General features: G+C 45.9%; 1 protein-coding gene across 2 annotated transcripts in view; it reads left to right on the top strand.

Annotated features, from left to right (window-relative positions):
* scube1 (signal peptide, CUB domain, EGF-like 1) overlaps window positions 1-12,500 on the top strand; it is a gene marked incomplete in the record, with an annotated part of 93,413 nt that overhangs the window by 53,681 nt on the left and 27,232 nt on the right. Inside the window, 2 exon segments of one of the 2 annotated variants that reach the window (XM_048267913.1) lie at window positions 548-664; window positions 6,492-6,581. In XM_048267913.1, the coding sequence (XP_048123870.1) occupies window positions 548-664; window positions 6,492-6,581 (207 nt within the window). 2 annotated transcript variants of the gene reach the window in all.

A 12,500-nucleotide genomic window follows, 5' to 3' on the forward strand; every position in this document is an offset into this window, starting at 1 on the left:
TAGTAGTCCCTATAGTGCATATCTCCATCTATCTCTCTGTCTGTTTCTGTCTTTCTCTCTCTCTCTCTCTCTGTGTCTGTCTGTTTTTGCTCAGACACTCTCCCTCCTTTATGAGGTGTTGTTGAGTGTGCTTGCCTATCTCTGCTGATTTGTCTCAGCTCTCGGCCTGTGCTTGTAATGTCAGCGCTGGAAACATCCCTCAAAATAATACAAAACGGCACAGAGGGGATGCTATGTGTTTATAATAAGCAGTAACTGTGCTGTGTATGTGTGTGTGTACATGTGAATGGGAGAGAGAGAGAGAGAAACAGAGAGAGGGAGAAACAGAGGAAGACATTTTAAGGACTGTACTGTCAGTTTTTAATTGCATTTAAAGCTCAAAGCAGTGTAGTTTATGCAAGGGATTGTGTGCTTGTATATGTGTGTGTGTGTGTGTGTGTGTGTGTGTGTGTGTGTGTGTGTGAGAGTGTGTGTGTGTGTGTGTGTGTGTGTTTGTGTGAGGCTCCTGAAGTGTCCCATGTCCCTCACAATCATTATATGCCACCAGTGACATGTCACTATGGAAACGGCGGCTGCCAGCACACATGTGATGACACCGAGACTGGACCAGTGTGTGGCTGCCACCAGAAATATGCCCTACACTCTGACAGCAAGACCTGCATCGGTGAGTAACACACACACACACACACACACACACACACACACGGATGGAGAGGAAATGCCTTGTCATGTAGTGATGATGAACTGAGACTGAGAGAAACTCAGTCAGCACATTTGATTCAAACACATACGCTCTCTCTGTCTCCCTTTTTCTGTCTCTTTACATATGCACATACACATACATCTACACATAAATATATACATGTTCATATATACACACCTACAGAGAGACAGAGAGAGAGAGAGATAGAAAGAGAGAGGGGGGCGAGCGAGAATTATCCCTGCAACACTTTCAGAAGCAGAAAAGGGGCATCAGATTGCAGTTGTCTTGTGAACAGCTACGGGCCAGTGCCTGGCTGGGCCGATTCCCGAGTCAGAGTAGTGATGAACAGCACACACCCCTTCCCCTACACCCCCAACCCAACCCCGCATCGTAGTCAATTCCAGGTCAGACATCCATTTCACAAGATCCACTGAGTCCCGGCATCCTACAGAGCTGCACTTGGCAAGCCTAGCCCGGCTGTTTAGACATGCATGTGCCTGACCTTCACAGATACCTTTCAGTTGGGTAGAAGCCAGTGAAACGCAGACGTGCAAGGCACGGTCCACCTGGGCCAAAATGTCCCCAGATTTCCAGGGGTCCTCATTAGGATAGGAATAGATGAGCAGGTGAATCAAACGTTCCCATTTGCACCATTTGCACTCAGACTTACTTAGATTTTCTTTTTTTTTGGATGGCACTAATGTGGTCATTCATCTTTCTCTTTCTCACACACTCTCTCACTCATTTTCTCTCTCACTCCTTCTTGCTTAGTCACACACACACACACACACACACACACACAAACACACACACACACACACACACACACACATAAACTAACCGAAACTCACAAGTAGAAAATGAGGCCGTTAATGTGTCATAGTCCTGGCCCGAGCTTCAGTAGCATGTTTGGGGAGGGGTGGAAGGGTGGGGGTGGGGAGGGAGGGAGATGGGGTGGCCACTGGGAAGTTAATCACCCAGACATCCGCGGCTGAAAAACACATTCATCATCCTCATTACGCCAGTGAAAAAAATGAGGAAAAATACAAAAAAGGGGAGAAAAGAGCTGCCCATCCGCCGGGCTGAGCACTGACACGTTTTCCAAAGGGGAGGGTTTTTAAAAAAAAACATTTAGCACACGCACCACACCACCACAGCAGCTGTGTCCAGGTGCGATAAAAAACTTTTTTATTTGCTGAAGACAAATGGCCAATTCCAGGTAAGTGGTGGTGTGTCATTTTTTGCTTATTTTTTTTCTTCGTTCCTTTCCTCCGCTCCAGTGTCATGTTTGCCTTGGACGCAGATCTTTTTTTTTTTCTTTTTTTGCCTTTCATTTTCTGTACAATTCCTTACTCCACTTTTTTTGGGAGCTATGTGGAGAAGGTCTGGGGGTTGTGGGAGATGGTGGAAAGGCTTCCAAGATGACTGTGAGTGTCGTTGAGAGGTGCGTATCGATCCCCCGTGACCTCTTCCTGGCTAAATGAGCTTCAGAAAACGCTGTTTCAAAATCCAGACGCCTGCAGAAGTCCATTACCAAAGACCCGTTGGAAGGCTTTTTGTGCCTGTGTGAATTTTTATGTCCTGATTGAAAAAAAAGATTTTTAAATAACCATTCATCATCTCTTTGAAGATATAGTAGGTGTGTTTGCATGTGTATGTATTTATATGTGTGTGTGTGTGTGTGTGTGTGTTTGAATACACTCGTGTACGACCAAAAATGTTCCAGACGGTGTCTGCGAAGCTAGTAGAGTGCCTACATCTCAGCAGCAGACCTTGGCCGTTGGTTGAAGCTATTCCTCTTTTTTGTCGACTACAAGTTTTGCGGTTGGCTCCGACACACTCGCGTTGCTATGTTACTTATGGGGTTACCATGAGTCGTTCTGACAGGTCCGTGCTGTTTAGACTCAGGCCATCAGTCATGGCCCATGCTGTCATGCTCAGCACACGCAAATGGACGGTGAGCCCATTTGCAGGACGCTTTTAACGCCCGCACCTCACCCGCAGGGGTGCGTCTAATTAGTTCCATTCGGTGCTGCGGCCAAAGAGTGTTGAAACGCGAATGTCACAATTCGTCTGACGCACTTACTGTAAGAACATTATGTGAAGCCTCTATGAAGGAGGGAAAAGAGCAGGGGAGATTTTTGTTAATATTTTTTTAGGGAGATTTTTTTTAATTGTACTTCACAAAGAGACTATTTTTTTGTGATTGTTTTATTTGTCAGGTCACAAATATCTACAAAATGGATGTCAAAAGTGGAGCCTTCTGTTAAGGCTTTTGCATTTGGTTTTGTTTGTATTGCGTCTTGTTATGACTGTTATGACTGAATATTGCACTCAGATGTCTCACATGTACTGCTGTTTGTGAAACCAGTGGAATAAATCTTTGATATTGCCGTGTACTGTCTTTCCTACTAAATCACCCTAAACTACAGTGTGTGTGTGTGTGTGTGGGGGGGGTCCTACCCCCACCACCATATCCTCTACCACCCATCTCCCTTTCCCCCCTCTCCTCCTCCCACATTTCTCCCAGCACTCACTGACCCTGAATTGACCTGGAAGTGTTTCCCCCGCACTGCCCTGTTGTGCTCAATCATGGTTTTCCTTTCCAGCACTGGAAGTGAAGCAGCCTGGACCATCTGAAGGTGGGGTGAGCCGGGAGGGGGGGGTGTCTGCAGGGGTCAAAGGTCACCCGGAGTGAGGAGATATCCCTCCTGCCCCCTCCTCTCTCCACTATTCCCTATCATGGACCCCACATGGAGCTTACTCTTCTCTGTCTGTTTGTAGACATGTTCTATGGGACTCCTCTTCCCCTCTTTGTGCAATGCTCTAAAATGTCCCCCTTTCTTCCCTTGCTCCTGTTTGTAGTGTCCTCATAGGTTTCCCTTGGCTCTTCCTGTGTAACACTCTCATAGGTCCTCCACTCCTTTGTGCAGTGCTCTCATAGGTTCTTCTTCCTCCCCCTGTGTCTGGCGATGTCATAGGCTTCTTACTCCCCTTCCTCCTACTTTCTGGTGATAGTTACTGATTGCCTGTCTTGTCTGAGCATTGTTGTTCAAATAAAAAAAAGAAATATTCAAGGGTGATTCAGAGCTTTTGGAAAACAGTGTGACTAAAGCAAAGAAAGAATTGGGAAAAAAAGAGACAAACAAACTCCACTCGAGCAAACATCTCAATTGCAGCCTGATCAAACTGAAGAAACCCCCTAAGACAATTCAAAACACAGCCAATCAAAAGGCCAAAGAATGAAAATTTTGATCTGAAAATACGTCCCCCTGTCCTTGATTCCCGGACGTGCCCAACCCAGCCTCCCTCCCACAGTCCTGTCCTCCTCTGTTCCCTCCGCCCCCGAAAGAGCAAACCACACCACCCGACGACTCACCCATCGACCCCCGTCCACCTTCGTCCTCCTCCACTCCATCTCTCATCCCTCTCTCCTTTTTGCACTTAGAGTTGAGTCCACTCATCCTCCGTTTTTTATTTCTCCCACTCAGCCCATGTCTCGGACCCCACGCCTCTTGTCATGCTAGCAGCATGCACCCCCTTCCCTCTCCCTTCTTCATGAGTCTGTTTGGCTCTATGTCATCTTCCCCCGCTATCCTCTGTGTCTCTCTTCCTGACCCTCAGCTTGTGCCCTCTCTCCGTAACACACTACTCTCATCTGTCTGCATGGGAACAGTGTCTGCATTTCTACCTTTTATTTTAATTATGTTTGTTTTGTTTGCTTTTGGGTTTGTTTTCTCCTTTTTTACCGACCGGTAACCCGTGAATAGTAATCCTCCCCCTTTTGCTTGTTGTGCACCAAATTCCTTGTCCATAATAGAGATAGAAAATGAATGATTAATTATTCATTTCTCCCTTATTCCCCAAAGTTGTTCCTCTATTTTACCGTTGTGTACTCTTTTGCCCATTAACGCCCCCAACCCCGCCCCCCCACACACACCTCCACATAGGTCCACATAGTCAGGACTCTTTCATTTCTTAGAAACTCCAAGAGTCTACCCTCCCCCTTCACCAGCAAATAGTCCCAATCCTCTCCTGAAATGGACACACACTTGCATACACCACACACACACACACACACACACACACACACACAGTCAAACATACACAGTCACACATAAAAGGCACAGTTGTGCCTTATTTTAGAGAACACTTAAACTTCTTTCCTTTCTCACCCACGTTATCACCCTCTATTTTTGTGAACCACTCGCCAACCAACATGCACATGAACGCACACACACACACACACACACACACACACACACACACACACACACACACACACAGCTAGACATTTAAGTGTAGAGCCATCACATAACACACCTTCTGCACGAGCAGGAAGTCCTTTCTAATGCTATTTTGTAAAGTGAGTTGTCCATACAGTGCCCCATCCACCCCCTTATCAGAATCTTCCCAGATTACCCACTGTCAGCTTCTGGCCTCTTTAGACTCTTACTGACCCATGCCTGCCCATTCCCTTCTCTGCTGTGCCAGAAATGTGCATGCCACCGTAACTACGGCGACCTGCCCGCTCGACTGCTGCCATTGCTGTTACCTGCTATCTGCTACTGCCGATTGCCCCATCCACCCCCACACCCCTTCAGCCAATCGCTGCCAGCCACTGCTCCGCTTGGGAACCATGTTCTCCTGCGTTGACTTGACTGTCCAAGCCAGTTGTGATGTGTTCCATAGACAAACAGGCAACCAGCACTGTCCCCCAGACTGACATTCAGCTGTCTGCATGCTCTACCTCTCTCTTTCTCTCTCTTTGTCTCTTTCTCTCTCTCTTTCTTTCTTTTCTTCCTCTTGCTCTGTAACCTGTCTTTCTCTCTTTTGTTCTCTCTCAGTCTATCTCCATCATCCCTCGCCTAGCGTTCCATTTCTCCCATGTCTCTTGCACCATGGGAGGCGATTGTACTTGGTTCATGGCTTCTTTCCAGTTTGTCATCATCACCCCCTGAAGCTCCCCCCGTCCTGTTTTTGTAGTGTTTTTATATTTGTTTTCCATCACTCTGTCCTCCTCTCCACTGGTCTTGTCTCTTCCTCATGCAGTTTGTCTCCGGCCAAGTAGTGTTCATCCATCCATCCATCCATTCTTCCTTCCATCGATCCTTCCATCCATCCATCCATCCTTCCATCCATCCATCCATCCATCCATCCATCCATCGCTTCTGCTCTTCTTTATCTCGTCCTCTGTTCTGTCTCTGTCCTCATGCTTTTCTGTTCTTTAGCCAGGGAATTTCTGTGTCAAAAGACTGGTCGTTTGATATGGAAGACAGGGACTACAACGGCGACATCGGCAACGTCAGTGCCCCCTCCCCAGTCCACCCTAACACCCCCTCCTCTGTCATACCTATCCCACCCCATCCTTTCCTTCACTACCCCAAAGTGACCCTCTTTTTAAAAAAACAAAAACAAAATGTCATCCCCCTCCTTCCCTTCCAGTCAGTAAATATGTAATGATAATTTTAATAATGAATTGTTCTTCTCAATTTTGTTTGGAAAGCAAAAATTTGGGAGATTTTATTTTATTTTAATTTGGAAAAAAAAAAAATATTTTGTCATTTTGATTCACCGGTGGGCTTTAACACTCTAACAGGGATATTGGCGCTTCTTCACGGCTTCTTGCTTCCTGGCTTTGTTTTTTTATTTATTTCATTTGATTCGGTTTTTTTCCATTTTGGTTTGCTCCAATGCCAAGAGGACCGGGCTGTCTTTGGCAGGCGGTGGACATTAGCTTCTCATTAACCAACTGCTCCCTGTTTGTCCCCTGTCACTTGTGTTTTAGAGAAAGATGAGGCTGCAATTGAGAGCTCTGAGTTCAATGCCACGTCACTAGCTGATGTGGACAAGCGGGTGAAACGGCGGCTACTTATGGGTAACTCTTTTCTTCCTCTTTCTATGTGTTGCCATGGCGCTTGTGCTTGTTTTCCCCCTTTTCCTATCTCACCCTTTTTGATCTTCTTTTTGGTGTTTTTATTTTTTACATTTTTAATGTATTTTTGTTCTTTTCTTTTTGTTTTATTGGTTTCGTTGAATTTTTTGTGGGTTTATTTGTTAACCCTTAAGGTTACACAGTGTCAGTGTTTTGTTGTATCTGACCAAGAAAGAAACTCAAAAGATGCCTTTGTGGTTCCCTACTCTGCTACCAACTCTCCATCCAGTCCCAACTCATCTCCTGGAGTTGTACTGTTCCATACTGTGTAGGTTATTAGAACTAACCCAAATCCTTTCCTGCTATGTGCCATCCCAAAGGTCTTACGGGTAGGATTCTGTACTTCTCCTTTGCCTCGTCTAAAAAAATAAGTAGAAAATTCATACTTCACCACAGTAAACTATACAGACTTCCTGGACAATGACAGTTTGAGGAGTTGACAGATCCGTCCCATAATATCCTTGGCTTGCCATAGCTGTCCCTCCAGAGGGAGATGTGTTGTCTCCTTGTGGTTTCTCTCAGTGGTGGACAATGGCCAGTAGAATTTCAACCCTCCCTAGTGCCCCCACCCCCTTTTGAATCTTCTCCACTAACCACACATCCCTCAGTAATGCTGAAACCCCATTCAGTCTTCTTGTCAGACTCCCCCCTCAGGGTCCACAGCTCTTGATGCTTGATGGCCTAGCCTAGAGTTAGCATTAGCCTTAGTTCTCTGGAGCTACAGTAGCTTGGCCATGGCATTGGGATGTGATTTTGTGTTTGCAGTAGGAATATCTCTGAACCTCCCTGCAGCCTGGATGTCGTCTTGGCTGGGCTGAAGGGGTTCTCCCTACTCTTTGGAGCAGTTGTGCTCAATCTTCCTCATCATGATCCACTCTCTCAAAAGGTCCTGGTTTGCATGTCTAGTAGTTTGCATGCCTGGCTAACACAGAGATGCCTCTGAGGGTGTCTGTGTACTTAAAGAGGTCCAAATGAAGAGGAAGATAGAGCACATCTTATCAAGAGTGGAGAGCAGACAAAAGTTCAGCCTTGTTTTATTTTCTAAATCAATTTTACTCAGTATGTCAACAGTACCTCTTGGTTCAACAGTTTAGCTAATTGGCTAATCCAAATGGATTGACATGATTAACCTCTTATGCAACTTCTTTCTTCAACCTCTTAAGCACACTAAGCATACTATTTTGGCAAAGAAATGAAGAGGTGTCTGAAAAGAATTTCACAGCTTATTTGACCCACTGCAAGGATTACAAATACAATACAATTACATTAAAAATACAATACAATTGGCAAGTGACTTGACAAGATGAAAGTCATATTTGGTCCATGTTGTGTTTTAATATACGTGTGAATCATGAGGGCCAACTGCCAACCCCCACCCCAACCCACACACACACACACACATACACACACAACTCAGATGAAATCCAACTCTGGGGGTTGGCCGTTGGCCCTCATGATTTATTTGTATGTGAACAGAAGACTCCTTCAGTTTCCTTTTAATATGGCAACCTGCCCTCTGTAGTTTGATATCAATTCTTTCCTATTCATAAATCTCTATGTAGAACTGTTTAGTCCAAGAGAAGCTCAATCTCAATGACTCTCCACCCTGCCTGTCCCTAACACTAACCCTCTCTGACTAGCCTTTGAGCAGCATTTATCTTTGGGGGATTTCTGATTTGCTTATTTATTTATTTTTGTTTGTTTCTTTTACACCAGCGGTGAAGTCTACATGATGAACTGTATTACACAACCAACCAATATGTCTGGATGTCTAAGGGAGAAAGACCTGGATAGGTTGAGAGAGGGGGAAGAGGGAGAGGAAGTGAGAGATGTGTACACTCTTAAAATGAATGAGTTGAAAACAACACAACTGACGTTGTGTTTAACACATCTTGGTGTCCAGATAGGGACAACACAGTTTGTGTTGTTTCCTTTTTTAAAATTTGTTACACAATATGTGTTGAAAATAACACAACTTGCGTTGAAAACAAACTTGCGTTGTATTTTAACACATCTCTGTGTCCAGATAGGGACAACACATTTGTTTTAAGAGTATACACAGAGAGTTTTATAAAACAGCAGGTCTTACCTCAACAGGTCTACTGTATGTCCAGTAAAATGATGGATGTTGTTTGATCTTTGTAGAATCTCAGGGGGTGAAGTTTGGAAGGGCTTGGGGGAGGTATGAAATGCAATCCCACAATCCTTTGCAACATTCCAATCGTTTTCAATTCTATTTTTTCACAGAGAAAATGAAATGTTTCTCTTGTGTAGCAGCCGAGGAAAAAGGTCTAAAACTTCTGCTACCCTTCTTTCTTCCCTCAACCATAATAAGCTACATAAACTGCTAATGGACATGCACTTCAGAACACCCTCCCCTCATTTCCACAAGGTTAACTCTGACGTGTTCCTGTTATTGTTAGCATGGTGGTGTCCCAAATAGCCTCTCTATGCACTCATTATTTCTGAGGACCTGGATCTGTTCTGAGTCTGGTCACCCTTGCAGTTGTGTATTTGGGACACATCATTCTCCCAATTTCATTCCGCACTGCACATTCACCTCTCTCTTTTCCCCCATTAGTGTTCTGTTTGTCCCTCCTGTCACACACTACCATTCAGCATGCTGTCACACTCCCACAACAAACAAGCTCAGCATAATGGACCCTCTAATATAATTAGTTTGTATGTGTCATTTGAAAGAGTCAAGAGTTGACTGTTTACATTCCGAAGTATATCAATACACACTGCACTGAAATATGGGTGCTATGAGGACATTTATTCTAAGTAAGCTGTCATGATCTGTTTTATTTTTTTTTTTGAGTATAGTATTAGGAACTCCTCTGAACAACCTGAATGGAGTGTGTGTGTGTGCGTGTGCGTGTGTGTGTGTGTGTGTGTGTGTGTGTGTGTGTGTGTGTGTGTCTGTGTCTGTCTGTGTGTGACAGACTCTAGCAGGCCCATGTCTGTGCGGCAGGGCGGTGTGAGATTTGACACTCGCAAGCCTCAGGTTGTATGTGTAGCCAGCAGCACAGGGATGTGAGCGATACTGACAAATTAAGGCCCAAAATGCAGAGCACACTCATCCAAGAGAGGAAAAAAAAGATGGAAGAGGGAGGGAGAAAGAGAGCAAGAGAGAGAGAGAGAGAGAGAGAGAGAGAGCAGCACAAGGAGGCATTTGAAGGCCATGGTCATCTATTTCGCCAATCAGGAGGAGGGAATTTAAGGAATTCCCGTTTTCAAATAAACCAGCATGTGCCGGACACATGTGATGTGGCGGCGAGAGACGACCGGGCGGTCGTGATGGCGACGTGCTGACCTCCAGCAACAAGTCCAAATAAACGGGCACTCCTTGGGGCAGCCTGCGGAAAGGGGTCCTTGCACGGCGGGCCGAGCCGGGCGAACAGTGCGAGGGGTGTTCCAACACGCAGTGGCGAAAGATGATCGCCTGCGGCTGGGGCCCAATGTTACACTCAGCGCACCATGCTGGCAGTAATGAAGCCTCCGTCCCCCCTTTTGTGGACACACACACACTGACACACATACACACACACACACACACACACACACACTGATACACACACACACACACACACACACACACACACACACACACACACACACACACATACACTAACACACACACTAACACACACCCATACACAGACAGACATTTAGAAATATACACACATGTACACTCAAAAACATCAATGCCTAGATATGAAGGTACAAGCATATGCACAAAGATATGCATGCCTTAACAGAGATACTATAACACTTACACCAATGTCTAAACATACTCCTACACACACTCTCTCATAGTCATACATACACACACACACACCCACAACACACACAAATGCACACACACACACACACAATGTGCTGAAATGTGGCTGTCTCACCAGAGTGAGTGTAAGTGGAAAGTGTGAGTGCTCTGTCACAGCAGTGTGAGAATATGGTGGGGGAGTGGGCATGTCCTGCAAAAGGCTGGCTCACATCTGGACATTTCAAACTCCAGTTCAACAGGGGCAAAGTGTGTGCTAGGTTGTCCATGTAGCAGGAGCTAGGTGTTGAAAAGGATGATTTGTATATGGTGTGTGTGTGTGGGGGGGGGGGTTGTTATGCCGGTTTTGACTGGCACTTGGCCAACCCCACATCGCCCCACAACCCCCACCCTTTCCCGTACCTACTCCAAACGCATATGACAGGAATGAGTCATCCATGTCTGTCACCGTGGCGATGAGAGCTGCCCTGCCGCCGCTCTGACCGATCGCTTCATCAGTTTGAAGCGTGGCCCTGCCCTCTCCCCTGTGACACGCCTTGTCACGTTGATAACCGCAGCTCCACCCACCCCTCCCATGAGCAGAGAATCCCAACGTTTCTTTTTAAGGGGTGTGTGATTTGTGTTTTCTTGTAAAAGTGAAGGACATGCACACTCTGCCTCTTCACACACACACACACACACATATACATACACTCACACACACACACACACACACACTCACACACACTCACACACACACTCACACACCCATCCTTCATATAGTTTCATACTGGGGTATGAGGTGGGAGAGGCTATGGCTGGAGTAGGCATGTCCTGTTATGTCAGTGGTTAATGTTATCTGGGTCTTGTTGGATGGTGGTGTGTGTGTGTGTGTGTGTATGATCTTACCCTGTGGCTGTACTTGTCCAGCTGTTGTGAAGCGCGCTTGCTGCAGGACTTAGCCGACAGCTCCACCAGTTAATGACAGGGTCCCCTTGACTGACCATAAATCAACCTGACTTAGATTGTCAGTCCCACCATTCTAATGTTAAACACACACCTACACACACGCATGCGCACACATATACGCAGTCACTCACGCACACATATACACTCACACACACACACACTAACCACACCATACACATGGACATAGCACAAACACACAGGCTTGCGGCGACCACCGGACAGACAAGTTTGAGGAAGATGGAGTATCTTTCCCCCACTCCCCTGTAACCACCGTCAGAAGGCTCTAGAATCCCACACGCCTGTCTGCTCTAGGTCGGCAGTGGGAGGGAGGAGCTCCGCTCCTGTCTGGACGGAGGTAGTGGACGGCCATTTGGGCTCTCCCAGGCCATGCTCAGAGTAATCTGGGTACCCAGAAGTTCGCATCATGCTGAACGTACTTCTGGGCCAAAACCTTCACAACTGGAAAACAACTACTTTCAGAGACGCCCACTGATTTCATTTCCGTTGTGTTCATGGGGAAAAGTTCTTACTGAAACCAGTGCAAAATGGCTGCCGATACAAACGTAACTGAAGCATGTTTAGAGTCAATTTTTGAAGAAATTTAAGTTCGTAACAACATTTGCTTTAAACCTCTGCAGAAGTGATGTCTCATTTGGCTAAGCAAAGGCTAGCCAGAGATGGCTACAAAGGCAAACTAAACGCCATAGTTTTGGTTGTTAGCCCGCTGTCGGCGGTATTTTCATGAAACACCCAGTACATGTGCATACTCACAAGGTCTACCACCTCTCCGCGATTGGCTATTGAGAAAAGCTTTGTTCCAATCAGAGACATTCCCCCGCCCTGTTTTCCCCTGAATCCAGGCATGTTCCTCTACACTACGCTCAGAGAGGCTCTGTGGCCATGTGGTGTAATAAGTAAGTAATAAATAAATACATTTCCCATAAGGATGTATTGAGGACATCCTGGAGTCACTTGATGGCCGTGGCTGCCATGCTAAGCATAGATACAACTTTTATTATTCTTTTAGCAGACACTTTTATCCAAAGCGTATGCCAATTATAATACACAGGCCATTCTCCCCAGAGCAACTTGGAGTTAGACCCACAACTTTTCAGGCTACTGCATGCTAG

Source organism: Alosa alosa, chromosome 17 (genome assembly GCF_017589495.1).
Source record: "Alosa alosa isolate M-15738 ecotype Scorff River chromosome 17, AALO_Geno_1.1, whole genome shotgun sequence".
NCBI lineage: Eukaryota > Metazoa > Chordata > Actinopteri > Clupeiformes > Clupeidae > Alosa > Alosa alosa.